We start from the raw sequence: 24286 nt of genomic DNA on the forward strand, positions 1-24286 counted from the left end.
ATCTACAATTAAAGACAGGGAGCAGATATATCTACTAATTAAAGTGTCATTCAAGTTAAAAAATTCCCACATATCCAATGTGGTGTAATGGCAATTTGAGTTTCCCCTCATTTCTGATCCTCGACCATTCCGATAGTAACAATGGAAACAACAATGGCTGGAACGCTCCATCTTGTTGTCATAGCGAGGTACCAATTTCAATAAAACGCACCCCTCACTCCCTCCTTACTCTGAAGGCATTCGGGTGTGTTAGAGATACTCATTCGTCCACGAAAAATACAAGCGCCTCTATACAACGTTCTTTGTAGCGTTCTCGTTCAACCTCTCCATGTAATTCCGGAGCTCTTGCGAGTCCCCGAGCTCGATGTCTGGACACACCCACTTAATGTCGCTGGTCAGTCCGAGTGCCAGTGGGCTCAGAACTGGACATCCATTATTGGGCTTGACGTTGGAGAAGGTGGTGAATTTGACCCTCTTCCTCTTGGTGGTGGGTGAGTTGAGTGACTCGTTCCTACCTCCCTGACAGCTTCCCTGGGCACTGGTCTTCAGGGCCCCTCCATTCAGCAGCTGGCTGCCCTCCTCCAGGGTTGAGCCCAGCTCGTCCTGCTGCTGCTGCAGACACAGGCCCTCATCCTGGCCAAGCCACACCCAGTCGTGGGCATGAGGCATTGCCTCAGGGGCCTCCAGAGGCAGTTCCTTGCTGCGGTACTTGAGGGCGTAGGAGATGCAGTTGATGAGGAAGACTAGGATGGCCAGGCAGAAGACCCCCAGCAGGGCGTACATACCAATCTCCAGGTCTGTGAGGCCACGGCGGGATGACAACAGGTCCTCCTCTGTGCTGCGGCCCCGCGGCAGCTCCGCCTGGGCAGGGAACTCAGAGAACTCTCCAGGGACTCCTCCGTCGGCCAATAGCCTGTCCCCGTTGGGCCTCCCCGGGATGGGGGCCTTAACCGTGGTAGCGTCCCGATTCATGATTCCAGCCTCAATGTCAGAGATGGAGCCTCCGTAGTAGGGTGGGTCTGGTCGGGTTCTGCCTCCGGGGCGGCTGTACGGCTCCTCAGAGCTGCCAAACCTAACACTGATGTTTCCTACCCCGGCTGCCAGGATGATGCGTCGCTTCGTCTTCCGGCAGATCTCTGATGATGTCATCTCTACGCGCACCAGTAACCCTTGACCTTCGCCCTTTGCCACGATAACCGGCCACTTCCACTCGGTGCTGCGCTGTACTGACACCACCTGCTCGTCCAATGAGGTGGCTGTGAGCACAAAGTGGGCGGGGTCATAGTGGTCCAGAGGGGTCATGGAGCCGTCACTGAACTGAAGCCAGGCACTGATAAGAGACTCCTGAGGACACATACATACACACAAACACACACACACACGCACGCACACACACAGACATCAGTGCGTCACCAGTGTTGTTTTTCCATCAAAAGGGTAAACTAAACAACACTGTCTGAGTAGCGCTTCAACAAAGCCAATCTCTACCCACATGTCTACTCTAGAACACCAACTCCCCTTGGGACACACTGCAACTTAAAAGGAAAGAATGTTCCCTGTCAATGTAAACTGTTACTGTTACTAGACACAAGCAACCGGTATCTGCAGGAATCGCATCTTTTCATCTTTATCAAGAGAGAAAAAGAAAGAAAGAGTGAGTGTAGAAGTAATGAGAGAGAGAGAGAACCCCGACAGATGTACAGAGATGTTTGAATTAGCCAGATTTAAAAGCACAGGAGAATTTCAGCTGAGCAGGATGTCTCTGCAGCTGTTCCTCTGAAAATGTGTCCGTTTCAGAAGCAAACATCTTCATTGAGATTAGATCAATACTTTGATATCAGAATCTGATCATATTCACTATAAAGGATAAAATGGCAGCCAATGTGATTCCACCTATTCCGGGTGAGAAAGTTACAGTTTACCTTCATCACATATCTCATATAAAGATTTTGAAAATTCCCATATACAATTTCTATCTATTAGTCAACATATGATACTGTATGTTTGGTGCAGTAGGTTGCTGAGTCATGTGTGTGTGGTTACCTGTTTGAGTTTCTGCATGACTTCCTGTGTTGTAGCCGTGGCAACGATGGCCCTGTTGCTCCCTGGGCTGAGCTGGAGGGACAGAGAGAGGCCAGAGACCAGCTGCACTCCCAGCTCTGTCACACTCACTTTGTCTTCCAGAACCCTGACCATCCGCTCAGCCAGGATCGAGTCAGACAGAGGGGAGATCACCTACAACATTATACACACACATTAGTATACAAACAGACAGACAAACACACACACACACACACACTTGTATTGATTCAACTTCAAATATATAATTTCACATCACCTGTACAAGCACTCACACTGAAGCCAACACGATCAATAATGGACAGAGGGAAGAGCGAAGATGTCAACATGACAAGCTTATATTAACACTGAAGAAAGAACATAATGATGGAGGAACACCATGACCCAAGCTTTTTCATAATGTACAGTGCGTATATTAATCAAGACAAGATGATGCATGTACTGTACACTCAATGGCATCTGCGATCACCAGCTTCACACTCAGACACACTCAGACACACACACACACACTCCGCCTCATCTGTCTGACTGGCAGTTCCCCGGCTCCGGGGCCTGCTGGAGATGTAAGCATGTAAATGTGAGTGATGTGTGATGAGAAGGGAAGTACTTCCATCCACTCCCATTAGGCATGAGTCTCCTCTCCACCATCCTCCTCTGCTCCACCACCCGCCCACACACAGACCCACGCTTCCACTCCCTCCACACTGCCATAATGAACTGTCAGCACTGATCACTGCCTCATCTGAAAAGGACCATGGCCAACACACTCCTCCTCCACAGCTCCGTACTGTTAAAGCTGCATGCTACTGGCTGCATGCTAACGACATAGCTAAACACACTGGGAACACACCGGGCCAGCTGTGTAGATATGTATACTATGGCACCTGTAGGGCTGGGTCGAAGGTCAAACATATAAGGCCCAGGGGTCATTTGCGATCCGTTTAAGAAAGCTGGTGGTATGACAGACGTCACTACTTCACAGGAGAGGAATTTGAACGTAAAAAATATATTTTCATCAAAATGTTTTTTTTCTCTCTAGAAATGCCTTCTTGAACATGTGAACTTTCATGTGCGTTAATAACAAATTTGTATGTCACCCTTAAATATGAATAAAATTGTTACATTACGAGCCTAGTTGGTTTAGCCACAGACAAAGTGAGGAACCTTCCCACTAGCCATGATTGGCTGAGATAATGGATGGGCTGGACATGACGAGACATGAGTTCTGATTGGTCTGCTATGTTGCAGGCTTCTGTCTAAAACATGAGCTGCTCAGATAATCCTTGCAACCACGTTTACAAAAATATATATATAGCCAAGGAGAACTGCAAAGGGGTTGCTACTTCTCTCAATAACATTGCTGCCTTGAATTTAGCAGGCGCTATCGACAAAGATCAGTGGGAAAAAGTTGAAAAGTGAGAACAAGTACTTTCTGGAGAACGATCGTGCCATGCTGACTCGCTTTGACTTTGAAAACCAATCAGACGATGAGGAAATCAACAACAGTTTTGTTGTCATGGAAGAAGTGAAATCAGTAGAATGCCTGCTGGAAAAGGAGTATGTTGAAGGAGATGGAGAAAATTCTGATGTTTGATTGCAAATGCGGAGGGAGTCGAAAAGAGAACACAGAAGGCTGTTGTATATAATACCTGTCTCCGGATTACATCTTCAAACTAAGGCCAACAATGGCCATGAAGCAATCATCCATGTAAACGGCTAAGAGTCTAGCTACATTTCAGATATTATGCGTTTCTAATTTTGCCAAAGTCATTTTCATTGCAAGTTGAAGCCTACTGTTAGCTAGCTACTCTAAGGCTTCATGCCACAATGACTACCGCCCTGTAGCACTCACTTCTGTAATCATGAAGCGCTTTGAGAGGCTGGTTATGCACACATTAACTCCACCATCCCAGCACCCTAGACCCACTCTCAGAACCGCCCCAACAGATCCATAGATGGCGCAATCTCAATTGCACTCCACACTGCCCTCACCCACCTAGATAAAATGAATATCTATGTGAGAATGCTGTTCATTGACTACAGCTCGTCAACAAGCTTAGGACTCTAGGTCTGTGCACCTCCCTCTGCAACTGGATCCTGGACTTCCTGACGGGCCGACCCCAGGTGGTGAGGGTAGGCAACATCACCTCCGCCTCGTTGACCCTCAACACATGGGCCCCACAGGGGTGTGTGCTTAGTCCCTTCCTGTACTCCCTGTTCACCCACGACTGCCTGGCCACGCAAGACTCCAACACCATCATCAAGTTTGATGACCACACGATGGTCATAGGCCTGATCACCGATGATGATGAGTCAGTCTACAGTGAGGAGGTCAGTGACCTGGCAGTGCGGTGCCAGAACAACAACCTCTCCTTCAACGTCAGTAAGACCAAGGAGGTGATCGCAAGCACACCCCCATCCACATCAACGGGGCTGCAGTTGAGCAGGTCACGCTTCAAGTTTATCCAAATCACAAAATACTTCAAATGTTCCAAACACATGCGCAATGGCATGAAGAAGACGCGACAGTGCCTCTTCCCCTCAGGAGGTTGAAAAAGTTTGGCATGGGCAGTCAAATCCTCAAAAAGTTATACAATTGAGACTGGCTACATCACTGCCTTGTATGGCAATAGCACCGTCCTCGATCGCATGGCTCTACAGAGGGTGGTGCGGACAGCCCAGTACATCACTGGGGCAGAGCTCCCTGCCATAAAGGACATCTATATCAAGCGGTGTGATAGGAAGCCCCGGAAAATCTTTAACTTCTTAGTGATCCCTTCGCGCGCCTGATTTGACAACACCCAGTGAAATAGCAGCGCGCCGTATTCAAAAACAGAAATACTCATAATAATAATTCATAAATCATACAAGGGTTATACATGGGTTTAAAGATGAACTTGTTGTTAATCCAGCCACAGTGTCAGATTTCAAAAAGGCTTTACGGCAAAAGCAAACCATGCTATTATCTGAGGACAGCACCCCATCAAACATACACATGAAAATCATAATTCAACCCGCCGGGCACAACACTAAAGTCAGAAATAACATATAATTAATGCCTTACCTTTTGAAGATCTTCTTCTGTTGGCACTCCAATACAGTATGTCCATTAAACATCACAAATGGTCTTTTTGTTCGATAATTTCTGTCGTTATATATCCAAAATGTCAATTTATTTGGCGCGTATGATTCAGAAAATACATCGGTTCCAACTCGCGCAACATGACTACACATTATCTAATTAGTTACCTGTAAACTTGATCCAAACATTTCAAACAACTTTCCTAATCCAACTTTAGATATTTTTAAACGTAAATAATCGATAAAATTTAAGACGGAATAAACTGTGTTCAATACCGGAGGAAAACAAAGTGGAGCGAGCTTTCAGGTCATGCGCCTCAACCACAACAGTACACTTCACTCGACCCTCGTTCTGAACAGGGCTATTTCTTCATTTCTCAAACGAAAAACATCAACCAATTTCTAAAGACTGTTGACATCCAGTGGAAGCGATAGGAACTGCAAGCAACTGCCTTAGAATTCTAGATTCCCATTGAAATCCCATTGAAAAGAGAGTGACCTCAAAAGAAAATTTCCTGGATGGTTTGTCCTCGGGGTTTCGCCTGCCAAATAAGTTCTGTTATACTCACTGACATCATTCAAACAGTTTTAGAAACTTCAGAGTGTAATCTATCCAAATCTACTAATAATATGGATATCCTAGCTTCTGGGCCTGAGTAGCAGGCAGTTTACTTTGGGCACACTTTTCATCCAGATGTGAAAATAGTGCCCCCTAGACTTAAGAAGTTTTAAAGACTACAACCACTCAAGCCATAGACTATTCTCTCTGCTTCCGCACGGCAAGCAGTACCGGTGCATCAATTCTGGGACCAACAGGCTCTTGAACAGCTTCTATCCCCAAGCAATACGACCGATAAGTAGCTAACAAATTGACTACGCGGACTGAGTTAACCTTTGAACTTTATTGACCTTTTATTTTTATTTTTTCACTGTCTCTATGCACACTCGCAGGGCCCTACACACTTAATCCATCACCTACTCACTCACACATAATATGCACATACATTTATACTGACTCCACACACACACACTCCCTCACATACAAGCTGCTTCTACTCTGTTTATCATATATCCTGTTGCCTAGTCACCTTACCCCAATACATATCCACCTTCCTCACTGTAGTGTCCGTGCACATTGTAAATATGGTATTGGAACTGACCCTGTATATAGTATGCTCACTTACTTATTGTATTCTTCATAGTGCATCTTATTTCTTTTTTTTCTAGTATTACATTGTTATTGATTATTGCATTGTTGGGTTTTGAGTTTGCAATGAAGGCATTTCACTGTACTTGTGCATGTGACATAAAAAACTTGAAACATTAGCTGGCTGGCTCGCTAGCTACATGTATGATCTGTGTAGTAATATTACTAATATCTCAGAAATCCATTTGCATTTCTAGGTGTAGCCTACTGTTAGCTAACTAGCTAACATTGAATCCAGTTGGTTAGCTTTAGCTACCTGCAGATTCATACTACACCATTTCATGCATGGTGGCTAGCTATGACAATCTGCTTGTATTGCTTCTGTATGGGTTGGGATTATTGTTCATTGTTTAGCTGGCTAGCTAGCTACATGTCTAAACAAAAGACTCCACTTTGCCAGATGATTACATGACCCATAAACTTAGCCAGCTGTGTCTGGGGGTGATTATGGCCATCTATGTGAACAGATTCTAGGCAATAGAGACCCATCCACTTAGATAGATGTTATTGGGGAGAGGTTATAGCCTCTTTTTCACATGACCTATCAATTTAGACAAGTGTGTCTGGGTAAGCCTCATCTAATAATGATCAAATATTTTTATCTGGAATTGGTCTTTCAGCATTTTGGTATTTTTATATTTTATTAGGAAAGCAGCACCTACTCTTTCTGGGGTCCATTAATAGACAAGAACAGCTCAAGGACAGAACTACATCAATTTAAAAAAGGCACACATAGCCTACATATCAATACATACATACACACTATCTAGGTCAGATAGGGGAGAGGCGTTGTGCCGTGAGGTGTTGCTTTATCTGTTGTTTTAAACTAGGTTTGCTGTTTATTTGAGCAATAAGAGATGGAACAGAGTTCTATGCAATGGTAGCTCTGTATAATTCTGTATGCTTTCTTGAATTTGGGGACTGTGAAAAGACCCCTGGTGGCATGCCTGGTGGGGTAAGTGTGTGTGTCAGAGCTGTGTGTAAGTTGACTATGCAAACAATTTGGAATTTAACACATTCATGTTTCTTATAAGAAGAAGAAGTGATGCAGTCAATCTCTCCTTAACTCTTAGCCAAGAGAGACTGGCATGCATAGTATTTATATTAGCCCTCTGATCACAATGAAGAGCAAGACGTGCTGCTCTGTTCTGGGCCAGCTGCAGCTTAACTAGGTCCTTGCAGCACTCGACCACACGACTGGACAATAATCAAGATAAGACAAAACTAGACCCTGCATGATTTGCCACTGCAGAATACGCCTGACTCTCCTCCACCAGTCAAACAAGGAGAATGGTCTAATGCCTCCCAACAACAAGAGAGCTAGCCCAAGCAAGCACAGGTTACAACGGAAGCATGCGGACTTGCAGCGAGTTGTGAACATCAACAACTATGCAAAGGTCTGACGGAGATGTTGACATACTCGGTATACAAATCCCAAAAGAAAGAAATGTTCTCACTCCAATACATTTTTATAGAAAGTTAGCAAAAATAGATAAGATCTTGTTACCATGGAAAGGAAAATACCTGTCTATTTGTGGAAAAATCACCCTGATTAACTCTTTAGTCATATCACAGTTTACCTATTTGCTTATGGTTTTGCCTACACCTAGTGACCTGCTTTTTAATTATATGAACAAAAAATATTCAATTTTTTTGGAACGGCAGGCCAGATAAAATTAAAAGGGCCTATTTATATAACGAATATGATTTCGGAGGGAAGAAATTATTAAATATTAAAGCATTAGACCTCTCACTAAAGGCATCCGTCATACAAAAGTTATACTTAAATCCAAACTGGTTCTCTAGTAAATTGGTACGAGTGTCTCATCCTATGTTCAAGAAGGGCCTTTTCCCCTTTATTCAGATTACACCTGCTCACTTTCGGGTGTTTGAATGAAAAGGAAATAATCTCCAAAATATCTTTATTTTTTAAACAAGCCTTAGAAAGTTGGTTGCCATTTCAGTTTAATCCACCTGAAAGGACAGAACAAATAGTACAACAAATATTGTGGTTAAATTCAAATATACTAATTGATAAAAAAAAGTGTATTTATCGAATACATTTTAAAAAAAGGTATAATTTTAGCGAATGATATCATAAATAGGACTGGTGGAGTTATGTCACACATGCAGCTAACACAGACATATGGAAATGTCTGCTCTACCCAAAATTACAACCAATTAATTGCAGCATTACCACAAAAATGGAAGAGGCAAGTAGAAGGGGGAAAAAGTAAGGAACTTGTATGTCGGCCCAGTATTAAAGAACATAAATGGTTAAAGAAAAGTGTGATAAATAAAAACATATACCAATTTCATTTAAAGACCAAAAAACTGATAGCTGTGCCATATAAATTGCAAAATACTTGGGAAGAGATTTTCCATGGCACATGGTTTATGACTTGATACCCAAAACAACGCCAGATTCAAAACTTCGAATTTTTCAATTTAAATTACTATACAAAATTCTTGCAACTAATAGAATGTTATATATATATGTGGGATACAATCGTCCCAGCTCTGCTGATTCTGCTGTGAGGAGGCAGAGTCATTAGATAATTTATTTTGGTATTGTCCATATGCAGCTTGTTTTTGGTCACAGGTCCAGAAATGGCTGAAGAATTGCAACAAGAATTGCAACAAGAATTGCAATCACCCAGTAATACTGGGTGATTTGAAAAGCCATAGATCAATCAATAATATAATAATTATTTTCGCAAAAATTTTTATTTTTAATTTACAATCTGTAGAAGCTATGAGAATAGGAAGGTTCAATTCTTTTGTGAAGCATCACAGCACAGTTGAAAAATATATGGCAAATAGAAATCCGAAATTGATGATGTTGAGAGATAGATGGGAGGGGTTGAATGGAGCTGAAGGGTGGGACTAATAACAAGATAACCAATGTAAAACATACGGGATCTGTAAAATGTATATAGGTTTGGAACTTTTGTGAAATTGCACAGTTACAAATAGAATGGATGGACATTAGAAATAGAGGAAGGACTAAGAACAAACAAGAGAGAACTATTGTAAATAAGATGTATAAATTGAAAAAAATGTGTATAAGATGTATAAATTGAAGGTAAAAGCAGAAGTGTTTATTAGTTTACTCCAATTGGGGGATTGGTGGTAGGGTTTGCGGGGAATAATAATAAAGGTATATTCTTTAAAAAAGTATGTCTATATAGGTATGTGTATGTATATATGTGTATATGTATGCATGCGTGTATGGATATATATATTTACCCCAAAAATATGGGGGATTGGAAATGATGCAGACAATTACATTGATGGAAGCAACATTCTTTCCGCAATATTAAGCTGATCCACCCCTAAAAAAATTTTTTTTTTTTAAGCACAGGTTACAACTGAAGCATGAGAACTTGCAGCGAGTTGTGAACATCAACAACTATGCAAAGGATAATAAAATAGTATTACCAGGACGCCACCAAGGACACAAAAACTTTGGTGGAAGGTTGCTGCCATGTGACAAAAACAAGGGTGGGGTGTCTCTACAAGGAATCGATGACAACACTTGGTATGTAAAGCATAAACAACGCATCTTTTGATTGTTTCATTTACCACCAACATGATTGGAACTACTTTTATTGATCTTGCATTTTTATAAAGTGTAATTTTACCTGAAGTTTTTCCTTATTGTAGTCAAATCAAATCAAATGTTATTTGTCACACGCGCCGAATACTACAGGTGTAAACCTTACTGTAAAATGCTTACTTACAAGCCCTTAACCAACAATGCAGTTTTAAGAAAATATTTACGAAATAAACTAAAGTAATTTTTTTTATAAAATCAAAAAGTAACAGAAGAAAATTACATAACAATAACAAAGCTGTACACAGGGAGAGGTACCTAGTCAGTGTGCGAGGGTACAGGTTAGTCGAGGTCATTTGTAAAGTGACTACAGTATGCATAGATCATTAACAGAGAGTAGAGGCAGTGTAAAAACAAAGGGGGTGGGTCAATGTAAATAGTCCGGGTGGCCATTTGATGAATTGTTCAGCAATCTTATGGCTTGGGGGTAGAAGCTGTTAAGGAGCTTTTTGGTTCTAGACTTGGCGCTCCGGTACCGCTTGCCATGCGGTAGCAGAGAGAACAGTCTATGACTTGGGTTGCTAGAGTCTTTGACAATTGTTGTTCCTTCCTCTGACACCGCCTAGTTAACTCAGCAAAAAAAGAAACGTCCTCACACTGTCAACTGCATTTCTTTTCTGTAAACTTAACATGTCTAAATATTTGTATGAACATAACAAGATTCAACAACTGAGACATAAACTGAACAAGTTCCACAGACATGTGACTAACGGAAATGGAATAATGTGTCCCTGAACAAAGGGGGGGGCCTCAAAATCGAAAGTAACAGTCAGTATCTGGTGTGGCCACCAACTGTATTTATTGCACAGCATTGAGATTGCCTGCAATCACAACAAGCTTAGTTAGATGATGCTGTGACACACAGCCCCAGACCATGACGGACCCTCCACCTCCAAATCGATCCCGCTCCAGAGTACAGGCCTCTGTGTAACGCTCATTCCTTCAATGATAAACGCGAATCCGACCATCACCCCTGGTGAGACAAAACTGCGACTCATTTAGTGAAGAGCACTTTTTGCCTGTACTGTCTTGTCCAGCGACGGTGGGTTTGTGCCCATAGACGACGTTGTTGCATGTGATGTCTGGTGATGCCTGCCTTACAACAGGCCTACAAGCCCGCAGTCCAGCCTCTCTCAGCCTATTGTGGACAGTCTGAGCACTGATGGAGGCATTGTGCGTTCCTGGTGTAACTCGGGCAGTTGTTGTTGCCATCCTGTACATGTCCCGGATGATCAGCTGTCTGTCCTGTCTCCCTGTAGCGCTGTATTAGGCGTCTCACAGTACGGACATTGCAATTTATTGCCCTGGCCACATCTGCAGTCCCCATGCCTCCTTGCAGCATGCCTAAGGCACATTCACGCAGATGAGCAGAGACTCTGGTGTTTTTCAGAGTCAGTAGAATGGCCTCTTTAGTGTCCTAAGTTTTCATAACTGTGACCTTAATTGCCTTCTGTCTGTAAGCTGTTAGTGTCTTAACGACCGTTGCACAGGTGCATGTTCATTAATTGTTTATGGTTCATTGAACAAGCATGGGAAACAGTGTTTAAACCCTTTACAATGAAGATCTGTGAAGTTATTGGATTTTTAGGAATTATCTTTGAAAGACAGGGTCCTGAAAAAGGGACGTTGCTTTTTTTGCTGAGTTTATATAGGATTCAATCTTTACCTGTTTGATGGGTCGTCTGAGGGCATAGAGGGATTTCATTTAAGCGTCCGTGTTAGTGTCCCGCTCATTGAAAGCGGCAGCTCTAGCCTTTAGCTCAGTGTGGATGTTGCCTGTAATCCATGGCTTCTGGTTGGGATATGTACATACTGTCACTGTGAGGACGACGTCGTCGATGCACTTATTGATGAAGCCGGTGACTGAGGTGGTATACTCCTCAATGCCATTCAATGAATCTCTGAACATATTCTAGCCTGTGCTAGCAAAACAGTCCTGTATTTTAGCATCCATGTCATCTGACCAGTTCCGTATTGAGCGGGTCACTGATACTTCCTGCTTTAAATTTAGCTTGTAAGCCAAATGGAGGGCGAGGGAGAGCTTTGTATGCGTCACTGTGTGTGGAGTAAAGTTGGCCTTATACAGGTCATTGAGTGCAGTCTTATATTTGTACTATTTTCTACATTGGAGAATAATATTGAAAACAACAAAACTATGAAATAACACATATGGAATCACGTAGTAACCAAAAAAGTGTTAAACAAATCAAAATATATTTTGTATTTGAGATTCTTCAAAGTAAACACCCTTTGCTTTGATGACAGCTTTGCACACGCTTGGCATTCTCTCAACCAGCTTCACCTGGAATGCTTTGTCATGAAGGTAAAAGGTGGCTACTTTGAAGAATCTCAAATATAAAATATATTTTGATTTGTTTCACACTTTTTTGGTTACTACATGATTCCATATGTGTTATTTCATAGTTTTGATGTCTTCACTATTATTCTACAATGTAGAAAATAGCAAAAATAAAGAAAAACCCTTGAACGAGTAGGTGTGTCAAAACTTTTGACTGGTACTGTAGATGAGAACTCTCTTGGTAGATAGTGTGGTCTACAGCTTATCATGATATACTCTAACTCAGGCGAGCAATACCTCGAGACCTCTTTAATATTAGACATCGCGCACCAGCAGTTATTGGCAAATAGACACAAATCCCTGCCCCTCGTCTTACCAGACGTAGCTGCTCTGTCCTGCCGATGCACGGAGAAGCCAGCCAGCTCTATATTACAGTTTGTCCCGTTGTTAGGATAGTCTTAATCGTAGATCGTCCAGTTTTTTCCAATGATTGCAAGTTGGCCAATAATACCGCGGGTAGTGGTGGTTTACCTACTCGTTGGTGAATTCTTACAAGGCACTCTGCCCTCCTCCCCCTGTTCTCTGTATTTTCTTTACGCGAATGACTGGGATTTGGGCTTTGTCTTGACAAAGAATGTATCTCCTTCGTGTTGGACTCATTAAAGAAAAAATCTCTGTCCAGTTCGAGGTGAGTAATTGCTGTTCTGATGTCCAGAAGCTCTTTTCGGTCATAAGAGATTGTTGCAGCAACTTTATGTACAAAATCAGTTACAAACAATGTGGGGGAAAAAAACATACAATTGGCGACATTATCAAGAAAGGCTACTACTTTTACCACTTTTAGTCTTGAAATCTTTGGTTATTTACTACACTACCTTACTCACTCTGTTTAGGACATGGCCTCACAAGTGAATCCTTAAAGAGATGGGTGGGACTAAGGCTTAAGAGGGTGGGAATGATGCTGAATGGGTGTGAACAAAGAGGTGTAAAAACTGAACCAAAACTTTTTAAGGACCATTTCTCTTTTTAAGTGGGTTTACAAGTTTATAAACGTTCAAAGCAGCATTACTTTGCCATTGTTATTCCGAATGCAGTGTATGACAGACCATTTTGAAGCTCTGAGTCTGTACTTTTGGCAAATGTCAAAAACACCTGTTAAAATTTTGGAACCGCCGGAAAGAGATGAGGTGTCACATTTGCAGCCTGTGGTTTGAAGTGATATGACCTCCCCACATGTGTTACCATGAGCATATAGGTAGAGATACCTTGTTGTTACCTTGAAGCTTTAGGTCTATTTAGGACTATTTTATTATCTAAGTGGGTACATTGTGTCACTGGTCAGATTAAGCCAAAGCTTTATCCTAAAATCCAGCAGCACACCTACCACCACATTTTCATTCAATGTCCTTTAATCTACTCTAGAATTAAGTGAAATAAAATAATACATAAATAAAAGTAACTTAGAAAAGTAGAGGGCCTTTTTATATTACATCTGTTGGTGACATTGTGGAGGCATTGTCAAAACAATGAACCATTCGAAGCTGTATTTGAAGCTTGGGAAAAGCAGTGATTGTGCGTTTAAAATCTAATAACGGTTTTATGAGGTAAAGTGATTCATCAATTTAGCGGCAGCTAAAACAACAGGGCAGGGAGAGATGCATCTAACATAAGAAATGGGTTTTATTATTGGTAACCTTGGAGACCCAGGACCATCTACTCCCTTTTCAGCAGATTTCTTTTTGATAGTTTGATTACAAGACCCTCCTTGACGATTGCAGTGATTGCTCTGCTTTTTATCAGATTTTAATTCCAGACAATTGAGGAAGCTCTTGTTTGTAGCTGGATCTAAAATCACTCCAGTGAAGCGAGAGGCAATTTTGCTATCAAATAAAACTTCAAAGGTTCTCTAACAGCACTGTCAATACTCATTTGAGGCTGTCGCATGTGGGGTTCTCTGAGTGCCACTGTGTGTGTGTGCGCTTCAGGAAGGAGAGAAAAAAATAAATGAAGAGAGAAAGAGCATAGTGTGTTCTGTTTGCATGTGAGTGATCAGCATCAGAACTATAGATTTGTTTACTGTGTGTGTGTGTGTGTGTGTGCGTGCGTGCGTGCGTGCGTGCGTGCGTGCGTGCGTGCGTGCGTGCGTGCGTGCGTGCGTGTTTGTATGATGGCGTAGCAGTGGGATGTCTGTTTTGATTGTCCCTTGTACATATCGTATATATTTCGTATATATTTTTTTTATCTTATTTTCCATCTACGGACTGAACATAATCTCCTGCAACCCGCCTCACCCAAAGTGGTATGGATCGGCTATTTTTTACACTTTAGAACCGGAACCCCCTTCAGCAGCTAGCCAGCTAACCAGCTACTAGCTAGTAGTCAGTAAGCCACTACTAGCGGTCATCACCGTTAAGTCGGACATCTGCCAGCCTCAGCCCGGTCAACTCCTGCCAGCCTGCACAGCGCGATATCAACGCAGAGCATTGACTGCTTTTCTCTATCACATCTCCGGATTCCTACCGCAAGCTCTGAACCTTTACTCCGGATCATCGCAGCTAGCTAGCTGCTATCCGAGTGGCTACTCCTGGCTAACGTCTCTGTCCCGAAGCAAGCACCAGTTAGCCTGGAGCTAGCCTCGAACCAGGCCCATCTCCTGGCTAGCCGAAGAGATCCATCAAGCAATTCCTGGGCTTCAATTACCTCTTTTGCCAATTGGCAAGGACCCTTTGCTGCCGACACGGAGCCCTGCCTATCCATCACGACTGGTCTGCCGACTGAACCGTCCGAGGTGGTTTCAACAGGCTCCCCCGTAGCGACGTCCCCCTGAGGCCCATCTGCTAGCCTGCTGCTAGCCTCGGCCTGCTAGCTGTCTGAATCGCCGTGCCTCCAGGTCGCCTAGCTACTCACCGGATCCTATGATCACTCGGCTACACATGCCTCTCCCTAATGTCAATATGCCTTGTCTATTGCTGTTTTGGTTAGTATTTTTTGTCATATTTCACTATAGAGCCTCCAGCCCTGCTCAATATGCCTTAGCTAGCCCTTATGTTTCACCCCCCACACATTGCGGTGACCGCACCTGGTTTAAATGGTGCATCTAGAGACAAAACCTCTCTCATCGTCACTCAATGCCTAGGCTTACCTCCACTGTACTCACATCCTACCATACCATGTGTGTACATTATGCCTTAAATCTATTCTTCCGTACTCAGAAACCTGCTCCTTTTACGCTCTGTTCCAAACGCACTAGATGACCAGTTCTTTTAGCCTTTAGCCGTACTCTTATCCTACTCCTCCTCTGTTCCTCTGGTGATGTAGAGGTTAACCCAGGCCCTGCAGCCCCCAGCATCACTCCCATTCCCCAGGCGCTCTCATTTGTTGACTTATGTTGTCTTATGCTGCGAATGCTTATTGAATTGTTTTATTTCTGCCTTTTCTATTCCAGACATTCTGAAATTCACTAAAGCATCCCATGTATGTAACTTTAGTCTTTCACTTTTCAATGATTCGTAAAAGCATTGGTTTCATGCATGTTAACATTAGGAGCCTCCTCCCTAAGTTTGTTTTATTCACTGCTTTAGCACACTCCGCCATCCCGGATGTCCTAGCCGTGTCTGAATCCTGGCTTAGGAAGGCCACCAAAAATCCTGAAATTCCATCCCTAAATATAACATTTTCCGACAAGCTAGAACTGCCAAAGGGGGCAGAGTTGCAATCTACTGCAGAGATAGCCTGCAGAGTTCTGTCATACTATCCAGGTCTGTGACAAAACAATTTGTGCTTCTACTTTTAAAAATCCACCATTCCAGAAACAAGTCTCTCACCGTTGCTTCTTGTTATAGACCCCCCTCAGCCCCCAGCTGTGCCCTGGACACCATATGTGAATTTATCGTCGCCCATCTATCTTCAACATTCGTACTGTTAGGTGACATAAACTGGGACATGCTTAACACCCCGGCCGTCCTACAATCTAAGCTAGATGTCCTCAATCTCACACAAATTATCAAGGAACCTACCAGGTACAACCCTAAATCCATAACCATGAGCACCCTCTTAGATATCATCCTGACCAACTTGCCCTCTAAATACACCTCTGCTGTCTTCAACCAGGATCTCAGCGATCACCTCATTGCCTGCGTACATAATGGGTCCACGGTCAAATGACCACCCCTCATCACTGTCAAACGCTCCCTAAAACACTTCAGCGAGCAGGCCTTTCTAATTGACCTGGGCCTGGCATCCTGAAAGGATATTGACCTCATCCCGTCAGTAGAGGATGCCTGGTTGCTCTTCAAAAGTGCTTTCCTTTCCATCTTAAATAAGCATGCCCCATTCAAAAAATGTAGAACTAAGAACAGATATAGCCCTTGATTCACCCCAGACTTGACTGCCCTTGACCAGCACAAAAACATCCTGTGGCATTCTGCATTAGCATCGAATAGCCCCCGTGATATGCAACTTTTCAGTGAAGTCAGGAACCAATATACTCAGTCAGTTAGGAAAGCTAAGGCTATCATTTTCAAACAGAACTTTGCTTCCTGTAGCACTAATTCCAAAAAGTTTTGGGACACTGTAAAGTCCATGGAGAATAAGAGCACCTCCTCCCAGCTGCCCAATGCACTGTCACCACAGATAAATCTATTATAATTGATAATTTATTAAGCATTTTACCACGGCTGGCCATGCTTTCCACCTGGCTACCCCTACGCCGACCAACATCTCAGCACCCCTGCAGCACCCCCCCCCCCCCCCACCCCACCCCCGCTTCCCCTTCACCCAAATCCAGACAGCTGATGTTCTGAAAGAACTGCAAAATCTGGATCCCTACAAATCAGCTGGGCTAGACAATCTGGACCCTCTCGTTCTAAAATTATCCTCCGAAATTGTTGCAACCCCTATTACTAGCCTATTCAACCTCTCTTTTGTGTCGTCTGAGATCCCCAAAGATTGGAAAGCTGCCGCGGTCATCCCCCTCGTCCAAGGGGGAGACACTCTAGACCCAAACTGTTACAGAGCTATATCCATCCTGCCCTGCCTTTCTAAAATCTTCGAAAGCCAAGTTAATAAACAGATCACCAACATTTCGAATCCCACCGTACCTTGTCCACTATGCAATCTGGTTTCCGAGCTGGTCATGGGTCCACCTCAGCCACGCTCAAGGTCCTAAATGATATCATAACCGCCATCGATAAAAGACAGTACTGTGCAGCCATCTTCATCGACCTGGCCAAGGCTTTCGACTCTGTCAATCACCGCATTCTTATCGGCAGACTCAATAGCCTTGGCTTCTCAAATGACTGCCTCGTCTGGTTCACTAACTACTTCTCAGATAGAGTTCAGTGTGTCAAATCGGAGGGCCTGTTGTCCGGACCTCTGGCAGTCTCTATAGGGGTGCCACAGGGTTCAATTCCCGGGCCAACTCTTTTCTCTGTATGTATCAATGATGTTGCTCTTGCTGCTGGTGATTCTCTGATCCACCTCTACGCAGACGACACCATTCTGTATACATCTGGCGTTTCTTTGGACACTGTGCTAACAAACCTCCAAACGAGCTTCAACGCCATACAACATTCCTTCCGTGGCCTCCAACTGCTTTTAATGGCTAGTAAAACTAAGTGCATGCTCTTCAACCGTTCGCTGTCCGCACCCTCCCGCCCGACTAGCATCACTACTCTGGACGGTTCTGACTTAGAATATGTGGACAACTAAAAATACCTAGGTGTCTGGTCAGACTGTAAACTCTCCTTCCAGACTCACATTAAGCATCTCCAATCCAAAAGTAAATCTAGAATCGGCTTCCTATTTTGCAACAAGGCCTCCTTTGCTCATGCCGCAAAACATACCCTCGTAAAACTGACTATCCTACCGGTCCTTGACTTCGGCAATGTCATTTACAAAATATCCCCCAACACTCTACTCAGCAACTGGATGTAGTCTATCACAGTGTCATCCGTTTTATCACCAAAGCCCCATATACTACCCACCACTGCGACCTGTATGCTCTCGTTGGCTGGCCCTCACTACATATCCGTCGCCAAACCCACTAGCTACAGGTCATCTATAAATCTTTGCTAGGTAAAGCCACCCCTTATCTCAGCTCACTGGTCACCATAGCAACACCCACCCGTAGCACGCGCTCCAGCAATGGTCATCCCCAAAGCCAACACTTCCTTTGGCCGCCTTTCCTTCCAGTTCTTTGCTGCCAATGACTGGAACAAATTGCAAAAATCTCTGAAGCTGGAGTCTTATATCTCCCTCTCTAACTTTAAGCGTCAGCTGTCAGAGCAGCTTACCGATCACTGTACCTATACACAGCCAATCTGTAAATAGCACACCCGACTTCCTCATCCCCATATTATTACTTACCCTCTTTCTCTTTTGCACCCCAGTATCTCTACTTGCACATCATCATCTGCACATCTTTCACTCCAATATTAATGCTAAATTGTAATTATTTTTCGCCTCTAGGGCCTATTTATCTCCCTACTCTTCTACATTTGCACACACTGTACATAGATTTTTCTATTTTTCTTTTCTTTTGGTGTTATTGACTGTACGTTTGTTTATGTGTAACTCTGTGTTGTTGTTTTTGTCACAGTGCTTTGCTTTATCTTAGCCAGACCACAGTTGTAAATGAGAACTTGTTCTCAACTGGCCTACCTGGTTAAATAAAGGTGAAATAAAATAAAATAACAAATAAAAATAAGCCCCCAATAATAGCACGGTAGGGGAGGGACAGTGACATGATGGCTTTGTAGCAGAGTGAATGCCTCTCCACTCTTATTGAGTCATAGACATTCTCAAACCATCCAAAAGGACTCAAACAAATAGAGGGTCAACACAGTGCAACCATTGATATGATTTCTAATAATTTCGCTGCTGTTTCTGCCTCTGGGCCAAGGTCGCCATTGGAAATGAGAAAAGGTTCTCAACTGACAACCGGGATAACATAAATATAATAGGGCATTGTACACCGACACACACAACTGCAACTCATCAATAAGGAGAAGAGATGCAGGTCCATGGCTCAGGCCTTGGCAAAGCTGTTGTGCTGTTGGGGAAAAGCTTGATCGATTGTGTTTTACACCGTAAGTGGACACAGTAATGATCTAAATGGGATGGGGCATGTGAGTGTGGTGTGTGAGCCTACATGCCCTCAGAGACTCAGCAGCCTTTATTGGCCGTGCCACAGTCTCACGTTGCTTTGTCAGGGCCTGATTGGCTAAGTGTTTGTGTTGTGCCGAGATCGATTCTGTTGCCTTTTTAAAGTCTCCCTCACAACGAGCCTCGATTCACTTTGTATTTTCCAATCGTTCCTCCTCCACTCCCGATCCTCTATTATTTTGTCCAAGCAGGTGCTCTCTTTCTTTCTCTCACTCTCTCTTAATCATGTTGTTTCTTTCTCTCCCTTGCTCTCTCTCACACACGAATACTCTCATTATCACTCTTTCCCCCCACTATCTCTCTCTCTCTCCCCCTTTCGATCACACCCTCCCTCCATCCCTATCTCCCTCTCTCTCTCTCTCTCGCTCTCTCTCTCTCACCTGTAGTTTGGCTGTGCCGGTGCTGAGGCCCATCAGGACCTGTCCCTTCAGTAGGCGGGCCACACGTTGGTCCTCCACCCTCAGTGAATCCTGGACCAGGTCAGTCACGTCCACCTGCCAATCACTGCCCAGCAGGAAGTCCTGTTGGCCCAGCCCATCAGCTCCCAGGGCCATAAAGTGTGTGAGGACCCGCACCGTGGTGCTCTGGTACTGAGGGACACAGCCACTCTCTGTCCTCTCACTGTCCACTTCATCACCATCATCCTCACTCACCCTCTCATACCTGGAGAAAAGAAAAAGAAAAAAAGCTTGGTAAGAAGCAGAATAAAAGGAGCGTTAAAGTTTACTGCAGTTACCACAGTTTACTGCAGTTACCACAGACACAATTGAACGTGGGTATTTGTTTACTCCAGAGCAAAATATCAAATAAATACAATGCAACCAAACTTCACAGTAAAAATATGTTTACTTGCAATGTGTTTTTAGTTTTTATAAAAAGTTCTCTACTCTATTCTATTCCTCCATTACTCTGACTTCTCTGTCTCTATCTTCTCCTATATTATTTTCCATTGTTTGAATTGAAAGGGAGATTGAAACCCTGGCCTATAGGGACCCAGTCTTCCAACCTGGTCTCAGAGTATTTTGTATTATTCTGTACGTAAATCTGATCACTCCATTTAGTATGAAATGTTAAGTTTCCTATTGTATGTATGAATTTGTATGATATTTTACGAATTCAAATTTGTATTATGTGTTACGAATTTGTAAATGTACAATATGTTACATATTTGCAAAACATGATTTGTTACGAATTCTAGCTAGGTGGCTAGGTGGCTAACAATTTATAGACATTAATTTAAAATAGTTCATACATTTTAATCCCCCAAAAACATTATCTTTGTCCTAGATAGACAAGATGAATATGAGATGAAAGGCGAGTTCCTAACGAGTTCAGGAAGCCAAGCTAGAGCTCTTTGGGACATTCACAGCGTTTGGGGCAGACATTCTGACCAAGAGACGTTTAGAACATTTGTAAAATGTCTCTAACACTAAACATACAAATATGCATTTTACAGATAAAAGGAAGGTGAAATCTTATAGTTAGTAATTTTATAATTTGATTATGCTATATTTAAAAAGCATATAAGTAATTTCAAGCCTTATTCATACAGTTGTGTTGAATAGGAAATATACTGTATCATATAAAATATGTAATATATATTAATATTTTACATTATATATTGAATCCTCAAAAATGACTACACCTCAGCAATTCATAACTATTTTAACCAGAAAGGTGAGATTTTTACCTTTCTTTGAGTATACAGCATTACTAATTAATGTTTATGGCCCTCTCATGATGAATAACTACTTTTGGGGATTACATAGATTACATTTTCGATTACATTTAGTTAAATTTAGCTGGTTACGAATTCTAGCTAGGTGGCTAGGTGGCTAATGTTAGCTGCCTCGCTAATGTTAGCTAGGCTAGGGGTTAAGGGCTAGTGTTAAGGTTAGGATTAAGTTTAGGAGTTAGGTTAAAGGGTTATGGTGCAAAGTAGCTAAAAAGTAGTAAGTAGTTGAAAAATTGCAAATTAACTAAAATGCTAGAGTTGTCCGTGATGAGATTCAAACTTGCAGCCTTTCGGTTGCTAGCCATTTCTGTTATGCACCCACCCATCTATCCATCCACCCCAACGAACCACCCTCCTTTCATTTTTGCATTAATAAGTTTTCATGTTCAAAATTGTGCACTCTCCTCAAACAATAGCATGGTATTCTTTCTCTGTAATAGCTACTGTAAATTGCACAGTGCAGTTAGATTAACAATAATTTAAGCTTTCTGCCAGTATCAGATATGTCTATGTCCTGGGAAATGTTCTTGTTACTTACAACCTCATGTTAATCGCATTAGCCTACGTTAGCTCAACCGTCCCGTGGAAGCAACACCGATCCCAAAGAATCTTCTCTAGGGTAGGGGGCAGCATTCTGAATTTTGGATGAAATGCATGCCCAAATTAAACTGCCTGCTTCTCGGGCCCAGAAGATATGATATGCATATAACTGGTAGATTTGGATAGAAAACACTCTAAAGTTTCCAAAACTGTTAAAATAGTGTCTGTGAGTATAACAGAACTGATTTGGCAGGCGAAAACCTGAGAAAAATCCATTCAGGAAGTAGTTTCTTGGGGGGTTTTGTAGTTTTCTATTCAATGCCATTACAGTATCCATTGACTTAGGACTCAAATTGCAGTTTCTATGCCTTCCACTATATGTCAACAGTCTTTATAAATTGTTTCAGGCTTGTATTCTGAAAAATGAGGAAGTAAGAGCAGTCTGAATGAGTGGACCCTAAAGTGTCACAGAGCTTTTTCATGCGCGAGACCGAGAGAGTGCCTTTCTTGTTTACCTTTTAAATTGACAACGTTATTGTCCGGTTGAAATATTATCGATTATTTAGGCTAAAAACAACCTGAGGATTGAATATAAACATCGTTTGAAATGTTTCTATGAACTTTACGGATACAATTTTGATTTTTTTGTCTGCCTGTTTTGACTGTGTTTGAGCCTGTGGATTACTGAAGAAAAAGCGCGAACAAAACTGAGGTTTTTGGATATAAAGAGACTTTATCGAACAAAAGGAACATTTATTGAGTAAATGAATGTCTGTTGAGTGCAACCATATGAAGATCATCAAAGGTAAGAGATTAATTTTATCTCTATTTTTGACTTGTGTAACTCTTCTACTTGGCTGGTTACTGTTTGTAATGATTTGTCTAGTGGGCTATGTTCTCTATGTAAAATATGTTTTGTTTTCTGAATTTTTATAATGAGTTTTTCTGTATTTGAATTTGGCGCCCAGCAGTTTCACTGGCTGTTGAAGAGGTGGGACGCTAACGTCTCACGTACCCAAGAGAGGTTTTAAGTAACCATACCAAAGGTAACATACAGTTTCATACTAAATGGAGTGTCTCGGAGTTACATACAGAATAATATAAAATTCTCTGAGACCAGGTTGTCTTTTTCATCTACTGTGATGAAGCCCATACAGCAGCAGTAGGGCTGATTAGGTAAAGTACAGACCAGGGAGAGGCACTTGTCTTCAGCCCAATGACAGACAGAGCGTGGGCCAGAGACTTTAACCTCATGTAAACAGTGGAGCACTGTGAAAAACCGTAAACACGGAGGACACAGCCATTACCCTGACACCACTCCAATCTCCATTCTCTCTACCTTACATGTTTTCTCATTCAAATCTCTCTCTTTCTCTCTCTCCACTCAGTTCACACCCTCTCTCTCTCTCGTTATTTCTCCATTGAATTCATTTTCTTTAAAAACAACCCCCTCCCCATCCCCCTCTGTTCTCTGGGCCAGGCCAGGTGGCTGGGCGAAGTGCGACACTGACAACTTCTATTAGGTTTAATGATGCGTGGCCATCCAGGCAGAAAAACAGGCTGACAGGTTAACATGCTGGAGCTGACTGTCTTAGGTGCCCGGGCCCCCCCATTCCTCCCCCCTCCACCTTTTCACCGGAGGGATGACACACACGTCAGCCTAATCGAGGTGACATTTGCGGCAGGGCGCAGACAAAAGCAGGCAAGCCGTGTTCTCACTGATGACCGCCAGGTCAGATAAGGTCTGGGCGTATAATGAGCTCTCTTTCAGACTCACGACTCGACTGGCCTTTTCACCTCTCCTACCCACTGGACTAGAGTGATCATGGGCTCAGAGAGGGCCATGAAAGCAGGGGCATATGTGTTAGAACGCCACCTGGTGGCCCCAGGGTTAAAGGGTTGCACAGTGCATTGGGGATAATGATGTATGTTGAAGTGGATTCGAGCATGCATTGTGCAAGGTAACTGAACAATCTACAGAACATATGCCTTAAGCTTAATTGCCCAAATGTAATTGCCCGTACTATAACAATGAGAGAAAATAAAAGACAGACTCAAACTATTCTTCTCTCTCTTTCTTCATTGTTCAGACATGCCTTTGCCACCAATAAATCTCACTTTCACAACAAACAGGAACAAGACTGGCTGTGTAAGGACATTTACAGAATGTTGTGGAGGTGATAACAGATATGTTAGTCTCGTGTCTGGCTGACAGAAAGTGAGTCAGCGACAGAAATGAGAGACAGAGTCATGGCAGTAATTGAAAGTCACATTTTTCCCTCAGAGAGACCACCGACGTCACCTGGGTATCCTGATCACAGCAGTGGCCATAGACAGGGGCGTGATGGGGGAGGAAATGTGTAGGTGCCATGATTAAGACATTAGCATCCTCACAGTTATTCTAAACCTCCAGATGAAGATACTACTTCAAACATAAGTGGTAAATATGTGGGAGGTGGTGATACAGGCAAAAATTAACAAGATGCTTGAAGATGATTCTTGAAAGTTAGTATTTTACTTTGCATTGCAATTACTGTTTGAGTCAATTTCCCAAGCAGTTTGACC

The 24286-nt window shown here is 42.8% G+C and overlaps 1 protein-coding gene across 1 annotated transcript in view; it reads right to left on the reverse strand.

Annotated features, from left to right (window-relative positions):
• Window positions 1-288: 288 nt before the first annotated feature.
• si:dkey-112m2.1 (transmembrane protein 132D) overlaps window positions 289-24286 on the reverse strand; it is a 74087-nt gene continuing 50089 nt past the window's right edge. Inside the window, exons 5-7 of the mRNA XM_038970086.1 lie at window positions 19827-20100; window positions 2044-2235; window positions 289-1344 (exon numbers count right to left, since the gene is read on the reverse strand). Coding sequence (XP_038826014.1) covers window positions 289-1344; window positions 2044-2235; window positions 19827-20100 — 1522 coding nt within the window. The remainder of the gene's footprint in view (window positions 1345-2043; window positions 2236-19826; window positions 20101-24286) is intronic.

The sequence above is a fragment of the Salvelinus namaycush genome, chromosome 31 (genome assembly GCF_016432855.1).
Source record: "Salvelinus namaycush isolate Seneca chromosome 31, SaNama_1.0, whole genome shotgun sequence".
Lineage (NCBI taxonomy): Eukaryota > Metazoa > Chordata > Actinopteri > Salmoniformes > Salmonidae > Salvelinus > Salvelinus namaycush.